A 15,956-nucleotide genomic window follows, 5' to 3' on the forward strand; every position below is an offset into this window, starting at 1 on the left:
ACTTCCCATACCTTCAATTATCCTTCCTCTCATAATTTTCTTATACAAAAGCGGCCATGGTTGACAATGCCCTAATTACACTGGATCCCTGCAAGCCATTCCTGAATTAAAGTTCCACAATGAGGAAGCAGCAAGTTAATTCTTGTTACTAAGATCCCTGAAGGCCTGGAAAGGTGCAGTAAAAATATAAAGCGAGTCTAACAGATAAAGGAGATGGCAGGTGATCAAGTGTGGTAATGTCATTACTGTCAATCATCATCCAAAACAGAACTCCTGGAAGAAAGAGCCATTTCAAACACATTGTATATGAACAAAAGATATTTGCGTGCAACCATCTATAACACAGTCTGCTGATCCAGACCTCAGAAACCTTTCCCTATAGATTATGTTTAATTTTGCTGTATTTTTCCTATATACTCAATAGAAGAATCATAATCCCTCGAGGATACTTTGTTGAAGTGGATATCCAAGATTGTATGTAAAGGTTAAGCTAGTAATGCTAACGCTCACGTTGAAATGAATATGTGCATCTTTCTTTATGCAATTTTTAACCCATCTGGTGTGACATTGTTTCTCTTGGTCGACTGTTAATACTGTTACATCTGTTGGTTGCAGGGTAATAGAGATGCCTTATGCCTACCAGTGCTGTGTGTATGGTTCCTGTGATAGCTACAAGCCGGCAGGTCAATGGGACACAGAGCAGAGCAACCCCGACGAGGACATCCACAGGAGGACCGTGGCTATGTACCCTATCCACGCTGACACGCACTGTGAGAAAGCACTCCCTTCCTTACAATGTCTGTGGGAGCACATATGCCGTATCCCACACATGGCACACACCCGGGACAGATGGGGTAAAGTTATAGAGAGGAATCTGAGCCCATATGTGTGCGCTTATTGCCAAACTATTGACACAAGCCCACTTGAAACATGTCGGTGCCTCGCTGAAAACCACAGCTAAATGGCAGCTGACACACACTTACACTTGAGGGGTATATACACCAATAAACAGAAATTAAGCTGAAATCACAACCATTATACGTACACCATTAAGACCACAAATAAACAAGTGCGCTGTGTATCAAAAGATACAATAACAAAGATGATTAAACAATGACGTATCACCGATTAAAATGTATTCGCCTAAATTGTTAGAAAAACAGTCATGATGATCAAATATCATGAAAGTGCCCATTATCTTCGATAACTACAGTATTCTTGTGTATTTCATTGCAAAAGAATGTTTAATCACCTCCTTTCGTGCACCAACCCTGTGAAGCCCTTGCCACACACTAACTGTGTACTAACTATGTCCATATGCAGAATACGTCATAAATAGTCATAAAACCTGACATAAACTAACCCAGACTATGCTTTATTTCAGACGACCCTGACCTGGAGGAGTTCCAACTAGAAATAGAGGAATCCAAACTACAAACCAGTGTCCAGTGCACACCCACTCCAGGTAACTGAAATGACGCCTTCAGTGATGGTCAGGCTGGTATCAGATAGCTTTGTCACAACAGTGTAATGAAATTGATGGAGGAATTCCACATTTACAGTTTGTTCATCTACAGTTGTTGATTTGTGTGTTGCAGGCCCGTTCCGCCCCTGCGACTCCCTGTTGGGCAGCTGGCTGGTTCGCGTGGGCTTGTGGTCCATCTCCTTGGTGTCTCTTCTGGGGAACTCCCTCCTGCTGCTCTCCCTGTTCGGCTCACCCGGCTACCTCTCGCCGCTCCGCTTCACTGTGGCCTGCATGGGTGCTTCCAACCTGCTGACGGGTGTGTGCACATGCACCCTGGCTCTCGTGGATGCTCTAACCTTGGGAGAGTTTGGTCACCACGGTGCCCGCTGGGAGGGGGGTCCTGGCTGCCAAGCGACGGGATGGGTCTGGGTGTTTGCGTCTCAAGCGAGCGTGCTGCTGCTGACTCTGGCAGCTGTGCAGTGTGGAGTGAGCGTGACATGTGCCCGTGCCTATGGGAAGTCCCCATCCCTTGGGAGTGTGCGCACATGTGCACTTTTCTGCCTGACTCTCTCCCTCACTCTTGCTTCTCTCCCACTGGTAGGCGTTGGGGAGTACGGGTCCTCCCCTTTCTGCCTTCCCTCCCCGCTGCCACCCCCATCCTCTCGACTACCATCCTCCCTTGGCTTTCCCTTAGCGCTTATTATGATGAACACCCTGTGCTTGCTTATAGTCACAGGCTCATACATTCGCCTGTACTGGGAGTTACTTAGGGGAGAGTGTGAGGGCTTGTGGGACTGTGCTATGATTAAACATGTTGCCTGGCTAATATTTACCAATGGCCTCCTATATGTACCAGTAGCTTTTCTCTCCCTCTGCTCCCTGCTGGGTCTCCTATCTCTGGGCGAAGAAGTGCTAAAATCGGTTCTCCTGCTTCTCCAGCCACTACCTGCCTGCCTCAACCCCCTCCTCTTCCTACTTTTCACACGAGACCACACGCAGTTCTTCTTCTGGCCTCACCCAAAAGCGCGTCCACAGCTGCGCCGGGACCGCACACTGGACTCGCTGGTTTCTGTGGCGACAGAGAAAAGCTCCTGCTCCGATTCATCGACACAGGTGTCACTCGCTGATGCCGACGCCCTTTACAGTGGGGGGTCCTCTCTCCAGCCCCAACTGGATTTAATCAGGTTTTCCCACTGCTCCTCTACTTCCTCTGTTCCTCTCATCCCTTGCCAGATTCCCACAGCTAGAGATAGAGACAGAGTGGCAGGCGGTAGCCTAAATGACGAGGAATGCCTCAAGAGTTTAGATCAAGATGTGATTCATAACACTTGTCCCCTGTATCACTCATCCATGAGTCCCTCTCTCACCTCTCATCCATGAGCCCCCGAGCTAGCTGGACACTAAAGGACCACCATTGAACAGCAAGCCCCTCGTCTGGGTTATCAATCCTCAAGAACCTCAGAATGTGTCCACACAGAGACTGTATGGGACTCTAGAGACGTCTATGAGAACACAACAAAGTGCCTCTGAAAATGGAGAGTGCAACTAAAAGTTCCCTTCAAAGTAAGGACTATTAAAAGGAAACTCCCACAACATGTCTGTTAAAATAAAAGGACAATTTCAGACACTACCCAGTGGACTGCTTGAGTTATGGACTTGCATGGCAAAAAGAAAGCTCTAACAAAAGCTGTTACCTACATGGAAAATCTACGCATGAGACAAATCAATGGTTAAGCCAGGGGGAATTAAGGTAGAACCAGTAGAATTATAAGTGTAAATGTTGTTTTCTGAAATGTGATCATGAGACATGCAGCTTAGAGGTTACAGATTGTTTGGTTATATATTAAGTGGAGTTATCTTATTATTTTTTTAAATATAAGTTCTATGCTATTGCTAAGGTCTGTTTCAAAGAAAGGGAGTCATTATCAGACACACCAGGACTTTTGTTTTTACCAGAGTAAGCTACCATTTTTCATTCACAGAAATGTTAGTCAGATATTTCTTTGTAACTGTGTAATAGTCGTTATGAAAATGTAATTTTTTTTTTGTGCCAGCAAAATGCAAAAGATTCATACGGTTTCCATGATTCTGTCTCAAATATGCAAATCTGCCCAATATGAGGCAAGCGGTTATACAGACTGAATGGGACGTCGCTATCTTTCTACAGACATTAGAGTAGGCTAGCAATATGTACATACAAAGTAACTACCTCTGAACTAGCATGGTATTGACTCACTACAGACTTATGTTTGTCTCCGTTTTATATGACAAACAGCAAATATATATAATTTTATATATTAAGAAATAAATCCTTAGTTTGTAAAAAAAAAAAAAAAAAAAACTTGCTATTTAGGATGTACATACAACTGGTATGCATATGTTTGAATAAAATTATTATCTTCATACTGTATATACCATCAACCACTCCGCTTATGCCATTACTGTGAAACACACCCGGTCACAACATGTATGAAAAACAGTCAATTGGTTCTATCAATTAGTGTTTAAATAAACTTTAATCATCACGAGACAAACATATGTGACTATTTCTGGATTAAGTAGCAATACATACATAGTGACAATGAATAGATATTGGCACTACATTTAAAGTCAAACATTTTCAAGCAGGTGTATAAGGAATGTTTACTCTGGAAAAGAGACATGTGGCTCTGACAAGTGAGATAAAAACTACACACAAGATTTCTTTGGTGGCTCCACTGTCACCTGGTTCGCCTCGAAAGCTTGTCTTTTGCGGGATGAAGCTCTCGGATCTGGATTATTCTCTTTGTTGTCCTCCACGACTCCCTGAACAAAGACAATGACACACTATTTTAGACATTACATTCATCATATCCCACACATCCCAAAACTGAAGACTGGAAAATGTGGAGGTCACATTTGAATATAAATTAAAACAGTCTGCATCAATATGTTGGTAGTCAATATTGAGTTAGTAGACAGCATTCTATTGAGGGACAACAGCACTACCTTGTGGGCAACACATAACACAACATAGAACCAATACCATCACGGACAGTACTGCAGTGCTGTGGAGTGACAATAAACATGACACTGACTAAGAATAATAGAACCTACCCAAGGTCAGTACATAATGTAATTAAAAACATTAAAGTACATGTAAATTAAACAGTAAACAACAACACCTGCTTCACTCATGAATCAGAAAGACGTACTGTGTTCTTCTGAATAGCATGTTCTTGTGTCCACTTCCTGGCTTTCTCCGTAAACAGCTGTTTGTTGTATTTGAACTCTGATGACTGCAACAAAAATGTGAGCGTCTTTTTAATGTGTATACAGCGGAGATACGCAATAGATCACAGTATCACAATTTAAATGCTCTCCTCAATTTAAAACCTGCGAGAGGCTGTATTTTTGTGATAAGAAGTAGAGGTGTTTCAGACTGATACCTAAACAAGTTATTCTGGCATTTAACAAAAACTCTGGCTTATAATAAAAATGCATGCTGCAAAAAATAACTACTTTTTATGTGCAGATTTAAAGCATCATGGTATTTAGTGCTCGGTCATTCTAATGTACAAAAACAAAAAATACTTTGCCAAAGTGCAACTGTCACATATTAAAATATTCACAAAATCAAATAAAACCACTACAGTGTGGTTGGGATTGGATTTAAAAATTAAAAATGATGTTACTCCAGCAGACGTACGACAGCTGTGTGTGGAAGATTATGTGTGACTCACTATATCAGCCATGAGTGGGTCATCTGGATTGGGCTCCGTCATGAGGAGCTGAATGGAGGTGAGGACTGTGGAGATGTTTAGGGATGGCTTCCAGGCACCCTTAATAATGTAATAAAAAAACAATAATAAAAATCAGTTCGCAGAAAAACAAAACCAGATGACAGACGAGAACTCGAAACAGCTTTATGGCGTTTCTCGTTGGTAAATCAAACCTTCGGTGGAAGTTTGAGGGCATCATGGCAGATACGTCCTGAATTGTCGATGTTTGGGTGGTAGATGGGGGTCAAGAATCGCATTTTGGGTGGTTCAAACGGGTACCTGCGAGAGGAAAAAACAGGTCAGTCCCACTAGATTGCAGCAATGGTGTGTATAACGTGAACATGGGGAGAGGGAACACAAAAGGCTTAATAAAACTTACCTATCTGGGACGTTGATCTCCAAGCAGAAGAGTCCGCCTTCATATGGAGTTCCGGTTCCACCCACTATCTCTGTACGTAACACAATAAATAAGACATGATCAGGTATCCAGAAGACGTATTGAGCTAGTCGGAGATCCTTAAACTTGTAAAGTGAGATTACAACGCAGTCTTGTTCAAGCTGACCTCTGCCATCCACATGTGTATAGCCTTGATATTTTATTGTACAGTTTTGGAGAAAAGTGACTTCAAAGTCAGCTTACATGTAATAATGATATTCATAATTTCCAATATTCAAACGGCTATAAAAACAGATCCTTAAATTTGTAAAGTAAAATTACAAGGCAGTCTTGTTCAGGCTTTACTTGCTTTACTACAAGGCTTTACTACAAGTTTAAGGATCTGCTTTTATAGCTGTTTGAATATTGTGAAATTATGAATATCATTATTACATTGTAGCTGATTTTGAAGTCACTTTTCTCAAAAACTGTACAGTAAAATTGCATCGATCCATGTACATGTTCAAAGCAGAGATCGCCCTGAAAAAGACTGCGTTGTAATTTTACTTTACAACTGTAAGGATCTGTTTTTATAGCCGTTTGAATATTGGAAATTGTGACATTATGAATATCATTATGTCATTGAAGCTGACTTTGAAGTCACTTTTCTCCAAAACTGTACAGTAAAATCTCATGGCCTTGCACGTGTGCATGGCAGAAAGTGCCACATTATGAATATCATACTGTTATTGGGGCTGAATTTGAATTCAATTTTCTCCAAAACTGTATAGTTAAATATTAATTTACAAGTTTCAGGACATGTCGTGTGAATATGAATAATTTCATGTGAGCTTTTGAGCTCGGCTTCTCTTGCTTCTCTGTGCTGCTGAAGGCGGTCCAACGAAATATTAGTGTGTGTGACCTTTTTTTTGGTGGGGACTTTTTTTTTTTGGCAGGCAGTGTATATACGTGGAGAGTTGTTGACAACACATCGCGAGAACACGTACGTGCCCGGAGGTCGTCTATCCGCTCCTCGGTCTGCCAGCACGTGATCCCCGGAGGCGGCTCGGTGCTCAGCATCTGAAGCTCCCGCTTCAAACGGGAAGCCTTCTGCATTTCTGCTCCGTTGGGGAAAGAGTGAACGTGAATGAGTCTCAATGCTACACAAACACAGTAGTGAGTCTGGACCCGCCCGCGTTCATGTAACCGATTCGTTTTTTGACCAGACAGAGCAGCTTGTTGCACAAAACACAACATCTGACGGTTTTAGACTGCTGGCATTCAATCAATGTGACACCGTAAGATGTTATGTACTCGACATTAAATCATTAACTCACTTATATCCGGTTTCAGCAACGTTCGTCCACTGAACAAGCGCTGTTATTATCGCTCCAGAGTCCAGTTTGTTTTGGATTTCCCTCCTTTGCTTCTTCTTCGTCTTGTTTATTGTTATTTACTGTATTAGCGCCACCTGCAGGACTGGAGGTGAATCGGGACCATGCAGGTGGAAATAAATAAAGACTTGATATCACAATCTTGCCTGCTTTTTTTTTCCAAAAGAGACATGAACATTAAACGTCATGGTGTTTCCCCTCCTTATTGCTTGAATAAAGTAATATATGTTGATATTGGTTTTATTTTTTCTACAGCTATTCACATTTTAATGTTTCTGACTGGCTACAGTTTGTACATTTTCCACTTGAGTGCTTGCCTATTTTTAATATAATGTATGGTTCAGACCTTAAGCCTATTCTCAGACGGTTGATGATGTTTCCTTCCCTTTGTATGTGGATGTTGTCCAGTTTCATTCCAATCCTAAAACCAGTGTTATTGATTGTGCACATGCCCTTATGAATATAGTGTCTTCAGCTTTGCATATGAAACTCGTAGGTCTACATTCTTGATTCGGACTGTTTGTTTGGCTTGACTCAAGCATTTGTCAGAGGAAATACACATCCAATCATGTATTTGTTTATTACAAAACGTTATAACATTTCCATCTTCAAAAACGTATAACTTGACTTGTAAATGTATCCATACTAAACCTACTGATCACATGAGTGGAAAGACTGCGCACAATCTCCCACTTGCAGTTTGGTTTCAATCTCACTTTGAGGCAGTAGCATAGATAGCCTGAACAGTAATGTGTTTTTGCCGTCTGTCTTCCATTCTGACGTCAGTGAAGCCAGTGTCTCTCAGAGCCGTCATGTATGCCTCTGGGCGCCAGTTCTCCCCTGGAAACACTTGCTTTGTTGCGATAGCAGCAACTTTTGACAACCTCAGCACAGCCACCATCACTCCACCTAGGTGGGTTCAGGAGAGAAAAAAAGAGAAGCATACATGTGGTTTAAACTTGCACCATTTGTTGGACTTACTGCCAACATCATGTCCGACCTGGTTTCATTACACGGTGTATCTCTGTGGTTCCCTTCCTGAGATCAGGCCAGAAGTAATAGCAGTTACAATGAAACACTCTATCCACAAGGTTGTCTTCCAGAGGCATTGCTGCTACATCACAGTGGTGTAGAATAACTTTCCCATCGGCCACAAGTCCCTTCAATCGCTCACTTGCCATCTGTAAGAACAGAAACAGAGAGATATTCTGTAAGAACAGAAACAGAGAGATATTCTACTACTCTAAATGTGAGTAATGTCTGCCCCCTAAAAAGAGGCTATACAGTACCAGACTAGCGGCCCAGCTGAAGTTCTACCAACTTGTGTCTGTTGTGTTCCTTACAGAGAGGCTTACAGTGTGTGTGGCTAGGCATGATAGAATACATTACGTTTGTAATAATCTTCAAGACATGCATGTGATAAAGAAACTGTAATGTAAATACTTTATTCCACTCTTGTCAATATTTATACTTTACCTGATGCATGTATGCTGAGTAATCCACCCCTATAAGCCGGCCTGTGGGCTCTGTGAGCAGTTTGGCTGCTGACTGTAGACCTAGACCCGGGCCATGACCCAGCTCCAGCACTGTGTCCCCAGGTTGGATCCCAGACAGCTGCACAGCACTCTCTTCAAGAATGTGGTTGAACACTTGGAGATACCTACTGACCAGCCACCCTGCTACTGTACGTGTCGGGTGGCCCAACTGTTTCCCAATTTGTTCAGCCCACATCACTGGAGAAATATTACTAAAGAAGTTGTATACAGGTGGTTAGAAAACTATTTCAGAGATTAACAACCACAAAATACAATGCATATAATTGTAACTTGCAAAGCCAGTGACCTCATGTTTTACAGCATGAGGTCAATGTGTCTATTAAGCTCAGGGTTTCTTTTAGACAAGGGATGATAAGGGTTAAATGCATTCAAATATTAGCATCACTGCTGCAGTTGCTTGCACTGTTTGTGCTGTTAGCACCTTATGCGAGGCATGTGCTGGAAGTTGTCTTGTAATTCACTTCATACAATCCTGCCAAATTTAAAAAGGTCAAGATGTTTGTCGGCTTAGCAACAGTGTGAATAGAGTAAGCCGGGATCAATGAGACTATAGAACAGGCAGTAAAGATGTTTTGAGGAAGTGTGAGTCACAGCAACCAGGAGAGGTCCTTGAGCATGCAGCCACAACAGGGCACCTAAATTATTATGCGGTTTGGGGCAGCGTAATAGAAAATTAACTGTGGACAGACACAGAGGTGGACTTTGATCAGTCCCACACATGACTGCACACATTACCTCTCCCCAGGCTTATGCTTCGCAAAGATAATGAATAAAATAACAATAACAAAAACGCATTACTACACATAATACTTAAATTATTTCGAGGAACTTCCATTGTGTGGTATTTACGATTCCCTTGAAAACTGTCCATTTACTCTGACAGGCTTCCTCGTACACATGTTGGTCCCACTGTGCCGTCATATTTATAATGGTAAGACCATGTTATGCATGCATGGTACTAAATTAAATGGTGGTTTTGAATACTTCTTCTAGCGCTTACCTAGTTAGTCGCTCAACAGTGCGCTTCTCCTGTCCATAATAAACTTGTTGTGGTCTTCTTACTGTATCTATAAGAGGGGGCGGAGCTACGACGACTAGTTCGGCTTTATCGGCGGACGCGCTGCTCTGTCCAGTAGTTTGCCATTTACTGATTGACACTTACGCTGTTTTTATTCACTCACAACACATTTATTTTTTATCAAGTGATTCAAATTCCGAAAGCATTTTTTTTCTCATACTTCATAAGTATAAGATGCAATGTATGCAACGCGCCTGTACATATGCTGCAGGATCCCACTTTTATGAAGTGCAGTATGTTGTTGGAGATGTCCTCCGTCAATACTTCCTTCAATCTGCCTATTTTGCACACACCCCCTGCAAGGATTATGTTTCTTTCGTTTTCATTTCCCGGAAGGATCGAATGTGAAAATAGTGGAGTTTTAATTATTGCGAAGTTACTTTCTTCATGTAATATGCAGTTTGTGGAGGTTTAATATGGAGTGTATTTCATTTGTTGGACAAGTTATAGGTCTGCGTTTAAGGAAATCATCCAATTTCTTTCGTACAGCGTAGTCGAACACATTTCCATGGAGAACATATTTCCGTCACGTGTAATCAAGGTAAGGTCACAGTTAAGCAACCCGTTTAACAATGTGTTGTCAAAGAAAACAGGGAGCCTAACTCAAACAACTTTGGGAGATGTGTTGATAGCTTATAATTGTATTATATGGCCAGCTGCTTTTGCTACTGAACATTTTGAACAAGTTCGAAATCCCTTTTTATTGTTGTTTCTCTGTCACTAATTAAGTGTATAAGTGTACTTACTGGCATGCGTGCGGATATTTTTCAGAAAGAAAACAGAGAAAACAGTCCTCCATCCGTAATGCATGGAAGGCAAGTTAACGTTCCTCTCAGTGTGCACCATTCCCCCCCTAACCAGCTCACCTCGATCAGTCCTCCCACACAGGAAGACCTGTGGCATCTACCAGGACAACTGCGTGAGTCACCCTCTCTGTTCTGGAAGATATACCACTCCATGCAGCAAAGTGGATGCAGCCGCCATTACTAAAGCACAAGTGCCTCCTGTAACTTTTCATTTGGTGCATCTGTTTTTTTAAGGAATAAACCCATCTCTGTGGAACAAGGAGGATGTTGGCCACTGGCTCCACTGGGCTCAGAAGGAGTATTCACTGCGCCGGCCTGAAAAGGGACGCTTTGAGATGAACGGCCGAGCTCTTTGTCTGCTCACCAAGGAAGACTTCAGACGCCGAAGCCCCAGCTCTGGTGAGAAATTAGTGTGCATGCTTCTGCATAGTGTGCTGAATGGTTTGAAGGTTGTGTTTTCATAATGCACTTCCTTCTTTACTACAGGTGATGTTCTGTATGAGATCCTTCAATGTGTAAAACAGCAAAGGAGGGGTGTTGTCCATGACCCTCCAAATTCATCTCCCTCCCTTGAAACTGGACCCATCCGCAACCAAGACAGCAGCCAAACACCCGCTCAGAGTGTCCAAGAGCCTCAGCCTCCCATAGTCAATGATGTCCAAGGTCAGCACTTCATTTTTAAACATATGGCCGACATGATCAGTTCTCAATAACTCCAAACACATTGCATGGAAGAAATTAGCTCGAGGATACATATACAGACATACAGCAAAACAAAAATATCAAGCCAAATGAATATAATACAAATGTCATAGCCAATCTATTGACTACACACATCTCTTAACATGGTGACATCTGAGCTGGCAATTAGCGACAACATAGCTAGCAGCACTTACAGTGCAAACAACTGCAACAGTGCTACAGAGCTAACAGTGTTTACCTGGGGGGATATTGGAGGCTGGGTTGTACACGTCCTCAGTGACTCAGGATTAGCGGTAACAGCACAGAACAGAGTGGTGTCTATTAGCAAGACAGTGGGACACTGGGACTCTGATTCACTAAAATGTGCATGTGTCCAGACAGTTGAAGTTAACAGTCTCAGAATCCCCCAAAAGCACCAGAAAAGATTTCAAGCAATCAATTCCTTTCACTTGATCTTAAAATAGGCCTATATTTTTCCAATATAACTTCTTGACTTAAAAATCTAGATTTCTGCTAGACAAGGAGAGAAAGAGTCACATACATACACTTTTACACGAGGCCGGCCTGACCTAGTTTCTTACAGAAGCAGAGCAAATTCAGGCTCTAAACCATATCTTTATATTGCAAATAGTTATTAATGCTGGGGATTACACAATTTGCACCTTCAATTATATATTAGAAAAGATCTGTATAACAAAGTATTGACATTGAGGTCAGATTGTTATGTAGCACACTGTATGCAGTGTGCATGGCAGAGCAAAAAAACACACTGATGCGATTCATATTCCTCGCCAAGCTGATTTGAGTTAATGGTGTGTCCCAAATATAACTTGTTTATCCTGGTTAGATTGTGTGTGATTGCTCTACTTCCTCAACAGCAAGTGCAAACACATCTTGCAGGAAATCATGCTCTCTTAATATGTCCCTGTACTTGTCGGGATACTGGTCAGCTTCTTATTCCAAAACTAGAAACCTTGACCAATGCATGCTCACCCTCAACCCATTTGACCAGAATAGAGGGGGATGGTTCATGTATTGGTGGGGCTAAAGACCTAACCATTATGCTAAAAGATATGTAACAGCCCTGCATTAAAAAAAAAAAATAAAAATATATATATATATATATATATATATATATATATATATATATATATATATATATATATATATATATATATATATATATGTTTTTTGTGTGGCAGTGAGTTTGCTGTGGTTACTTGGAATCCAATGAATGTACAACTCCAGAGTCCAAACTAAACAATGACTTTGTGCTCCGTACTGCTTTGAGTGAAATGTGTGGATTGCCTTTGGTCAACACATCAATATAAAATGTTTAATAAACCCACTTTTGCTTTCAGTTTTGCTCTTTGTCACAGTTCCTCATGTTCCTATTTCACAGTTACTTTGACAATTGCATCTGTTGTAACCGCTGTGAGTCATTAGCTCATGTCACCTCTCAGAGATCGACCCTTGGGCTTCTGCTCTTAACCTGCTGCACTCACACATTCTAGTGGGTATCACACAACACAATGTCAGAAACACAGTGTCCTGCAGTTGTAATTATTTGCTGTAATGACTGACTCTGTGTCCCCCTCTCTTTGTTTCTCCGTATCTTTCCTTCTCTCTCTATTAGATGGATCAGCAGCTGTCTCTCCATTGCCCCACAACCAAGTTGAGTGTCTTCCACTAACAGAAAGTGTAATCCAGGAGCCGCTCAACCTGTCCAGTCGAGAGAAGCCAAGGAGCTCAATGTACAAAGCCAATGGCCGCATCCCAGGTAACTTTTTTTTTTACAGTTGTACTGTAGTATTCACCGGGAAATAGAGGAGGTGCACAGCTATGTTAAATGTTGCAACTCAAAAAGCAAGTTTGACCACTAGGTGGCAGACACACTCTTAGACACAAGTCTGAAACTCTGTTTTCAGAGCAAATGAGATGCTCTTCCTGGCAAACTAAACGGATTAAGTCCAATATATTGCTACATCAATCTGGTTTTGTCTGTGAGGCACACACACCTGAGTAATGTGTATTGTAACATATATCTTAAGTGCTTTAAAAATGACACGCTTATGGATACATGCATGCTATCACATAAACAAATTGTTTTATTTTAAGTGAATCCTTTATGTCATGACTACTTAATAGAACTTTAAATACCAATAACTGCTGATCCTAATACTCGTTTTTGCAACATGTGTCTTATTTTTGTTGTAATCGTGGTCAGAGTGTAGACTGCTGTGGGACTATGTGTATCAGCTTCTGTGTGATGATCGTTACCAAGAATACATCCGATGGGAAGACCGGGACAACCTGGTGTTCAGGGTAGTCGACCCCAACGGACTGGCACGTCTCTGGGGAAACCACAAGGTGAGCGCCATGGCGTGTGTGGTACATCTCACAGGGAACATGAACGCAGAGGCAAAGCAGCAGCTACAGGACAAGGTAGCAGAGTGAACTGTGTAACCCAGGCCTCTGATGGCATGTGATCTTTTTTCACAGAACCGGGATAATATGACCTATGAGAAAATGTCTCGGGCTTTGCGACACTACTACAAACTCAACATCATAAAAAAGGAGCGAGGACAAAAACTCCTCTTCAGGTCTCTGCCCTTTTGTCCTTGTGTCACTTTCCCGCTGGCTTTTCCTCTAAACAGCACATTCATTTTTTGTGTTGCCTCTTCTTTGCCTGTCCTCAGGTTTTTGAAAATCCCACAGGAGACCAAGAAGTCACAGCCTGCAGAGTACCAGGAACACACTCCACCTCAAGACAAGAGCTTTTCAGACAGCAGTCCACATGATTTCTATGAGGACCATTTTGAGATTTCTCCTGATCATGCTTCGCCACAGCAGCCACCATAGCGAACAAAATGATCTTTTGAATGTCCTGAACACATGAACACAACAACACCACAAATGATCAGGGAATAGAATGGAGAGATGTGTTCAGAAAATGACCCATTCATGTACATGTTTTCAATCTTGCTTTTGCTATTACTGTTATCAGAAATAACACTAGGGGACACGGGAAATTCTGAAAAATATTCAATATTCAAAGAGCCAAATTAACTTCATAACTTTGATCTCCCATGCTTGCTCAACATAGGTACAAAAATGTACTTGTTTTCATATAATATATACGTCCTGCAGTTTGTTGTTACAGTAAATAGGATGAGACAGGGTGGAGTGATTGTTTTGATTCAAATTTTATTGTGTTGAATGAGAGATCCTGCTCTGGAGCTGGTTTGAGATTAAAGATCAAAACGTATAAAAGCACTGCTTAATGACCGATCGAAGCTCAAGCTCTGAAATTGTTAGAAAATACGAGTATGAATGTAAATAATCCAGACTAAAAGCAGCCCAGTTTAAACAGACACTGCTGGCAATAAATAGTCGATTGTGTGAACGTATGAATTAACGGCATGATTTATAATATCTCGACATCTAGAGGATGATATATCTGTCTATAATTACATGATGTGAATATTGTTTTGCAAATATTTAGTACAGTCAATAAAGTATAATGGTGTTATTCCCTTTCTATAAAATATAGAAATCTTTGTAAAAACAACTCGTGATGCTCCTTGTTGTTCGTGTTTTGTTTTGTTTTTTAAGTCAGTGTGTTCTAAACATCCTTTCTCAGTGAATGTGTTGCCAGTGTTGTCATCAAACTTATTTTTAAACTTTAATGAAGTGTTTTGGACATTTAAGTGAGTTCTCCTTCAGATGTCCTTTTGAAAACACAATTATGTAAAATCCTGTTTTCCTTTCTGTCTGTGCGGAAGTAATAAAAGAGGGAGCCTTGTCTAATATGTGTATTAATTGGTATCCTTAGAAACCAGATTAGCTTTTTTTTGGGAAAAAAAGTAATAAGAGCTTACATTTGTTGTATGTATCACATGGGCAGAACCAATGTGGTATGTCTAATTGATATTGGTTTAAAACCCCTGAATATGAGCCTGTCACCCACTTCCCGCTGGCTCACTCGTCCCAGCCGGTTTCAACTCTGTCAACTTTCAAGAAGTAAAGGATTTTTTTTTCCCCACAGACTTATTGTATTTTACAAGCTACGACTTAAAAACTTTCAAATTGATCATTAAAATCTTTTCGAAAATGGCGCCGGGAATTTCCAGTTGTCCTTACCGTGACATTCCTCCTTCCATCTCCTTTTCTGGATCTGGATTCATGGCCACCTACCAGTTAGGGGTCGCCCAGTGCTTGTTAACTTACACACCGGAGTTACTGCGCTCAGCGCCTTGCGTCCTCGGTGCGTCTGCAGGGTCCCTGGTAGCAGCGGCCGTCGTCTGTGAAATGAGCTTGAGTAAGTGACTCTACCTTTCTCCTGTGTCTACTTCCGCCACATGCAATCACAGTTTCTGACTCAACGTCTTCTTTTTTTACAGTTAGCATTCGAGACGAGATGCTGTTTTTTGCCAAACAGATGAAGGCTTTTACACTTGGACCGTTTAACCCCTCAATCAATGTTTTCCACTGGTTAGAGCGTATCTTGAACAAATATCTTCCTTCTGATGCACACAAACTGGCCAACGGGCGTCTTGCTGTGTCCATGACACGCCTGCATGATTGCAAGCATATTGTGACATCTGAGTTTCATTCTAAAGAGGATGTATTGCAGGCAAGTTCCACACTGCAGATTCACACCCACACCTTGGCATCCGAGAAGAAGAAAAAGAGTAGAAAAAACAACACTTTCCATTCATATTACCATGTTTTCCTCAGGCTTTACTATGCAGCTGCTTTGTGCCTGGGTACTGTGGTATGCTGCCTCCAACCTTCAAAGGAGAAGTGAGTGTTTGA

General features: G+C 41.5%; 4 protein-coding genes across 5 annotated transcripts in view; 2 read left to right on the forward strand and 2 right to left on the reverse strand.

The window, feature by feature from the left end:
• Positions 1 to 3,988, forward strand: part of LOC137800507 (leucine-rich repeat-containing G-protein coupled receptor 6) — a 35,720-nt gene extending 31,732 nt beyond the window's left edge. The window contains exons 16-18 of the mRNA XM_068597736.1: positions 616 to 770; positions 1,385 to 1,465; positions 1,599 to 3,988. Coding sequence (XP_068453837.1) covers positions 616 to 770; positions 1,385 to 1,465; positions 1,599 to 2,845 — 1,483 coding nt within the window. The 3' untranslated portion in view covers positions 2,846 to 3,988. The remainder of the gene's footprint in view (positions 1 to 615; positions 771 to 1,384; positions 1,466 to 1,598) is intronic.
• Positions 3,963 to 7,077, reverse strand: ube2t (ubiquitin-conjugating enzyme E2T (putative)). Its single transcript, XM_068597737.1, has 7 exons — positions 6,940 to 7,077; positions 6,610 to 6,720; positions 5,606 to 5,675; positions 5,400 to 5,505; positions 5,188 to 5,286; positions 4,660 to 4,743; positions 3,963 to 4,270 (listed from the first exon to the last, which is right to left on the reverse strand). The coding sequence occupies exons 2-7, from the start codon at positions 6,716 to 6,718 to the stop codon at positions 4,154 to 4,156; spliced, it is 585 nt and encodes a 194-aa protein (XP_068453838.1). The 5' UTR covers positions 6,719 to 6,720; positions 6,940 to 7,077; the 3' UTR covers positions 3,963 to 4,153.
• Positions 7,078 to 7,551: 474 nt separating this feature from the next.
• zgc:194242 (uncharacterized protein LOC100005854 homolog) lies at positions 7,552 to 9,604 on the reverse strand. Of its 2 annotated transcripts, XM_068598237.1 has the most exons (4): positions 9,553 to 9,604; positions 8,473 to 8,743; positions 7,997 to 8,177; positions 7,552 to 7,905 (listed from the first exon to the last, which is right to left on the reverse strand). In XM_068598237.1, the coding sequence occupies exons 2-4, from the start codon at positions 8,725 to 8,727 to the stop codon at positions 7,709 to 7,711; spliced, it is 633 nt and encodes a 210-aa protein (XP_068454338.1). In that variant the 5' UTR covers positions 8,728 to 8,743; positions 9,553 to 9,604; the 3' UTR covers positions 7,552 to 7,708. The 2 variants fall into 2 exon arrangements, with proteins under 2 accessions (XP_068454338.1, XP_068454339.1); XM_068598238.1 differs by lacking the exon at positions 9,553 to 9,604 and having other exon boundaries at positions 8,473 to 9,117.
• A 376-nt stretch (positions 9,605 to 9,980) lies between these two features.
• etv7 (ETS variant transcription factor 7) lies at positions 9,981 to 14,869 on the forward strand. Its single transcript, XM_068598120.1, has 8 exons — positions 9,981 to 10,171; positions 10,402 to 10,549; positions 10,671 to 10,835; positions 10,923 to 11,099; positions 12,775 to 12,918; positions 13,366 to 13,508; positions 13,641 to 13,741; positions 13,838 to 14,869. Exons 1-8 carry the CDS (start codon positions 10,139 to 10,141, stop codon positions 13,998 to 14,000), a joined length of 1,074 nt encoding a protein of 357 aa, XP_068454221.1. The 5' UTR covers positions 9,981 to 10,138; the 3' UTR covers positions 14,001 to 14,869.
• Positions 14,870 to 15,956: the final 1,087 nt, after the last annotated feature.

Source organism: Clinocottus analis, unplaced genomic scaffold, assembly GCF_023055335.1.
Source record: "Clinocottus analis isolate CAN_PGR_092001 unplaced genomic scaffold, fCliAna1.0.p SCAF_4, whole genome shotgun sequence".
Lineage (NCBI taxonomy): Eukaryota > Metazoa > Chordata > Actinopteri > Perciformes > Cottidae > Clinocottus > Clinocottus analis.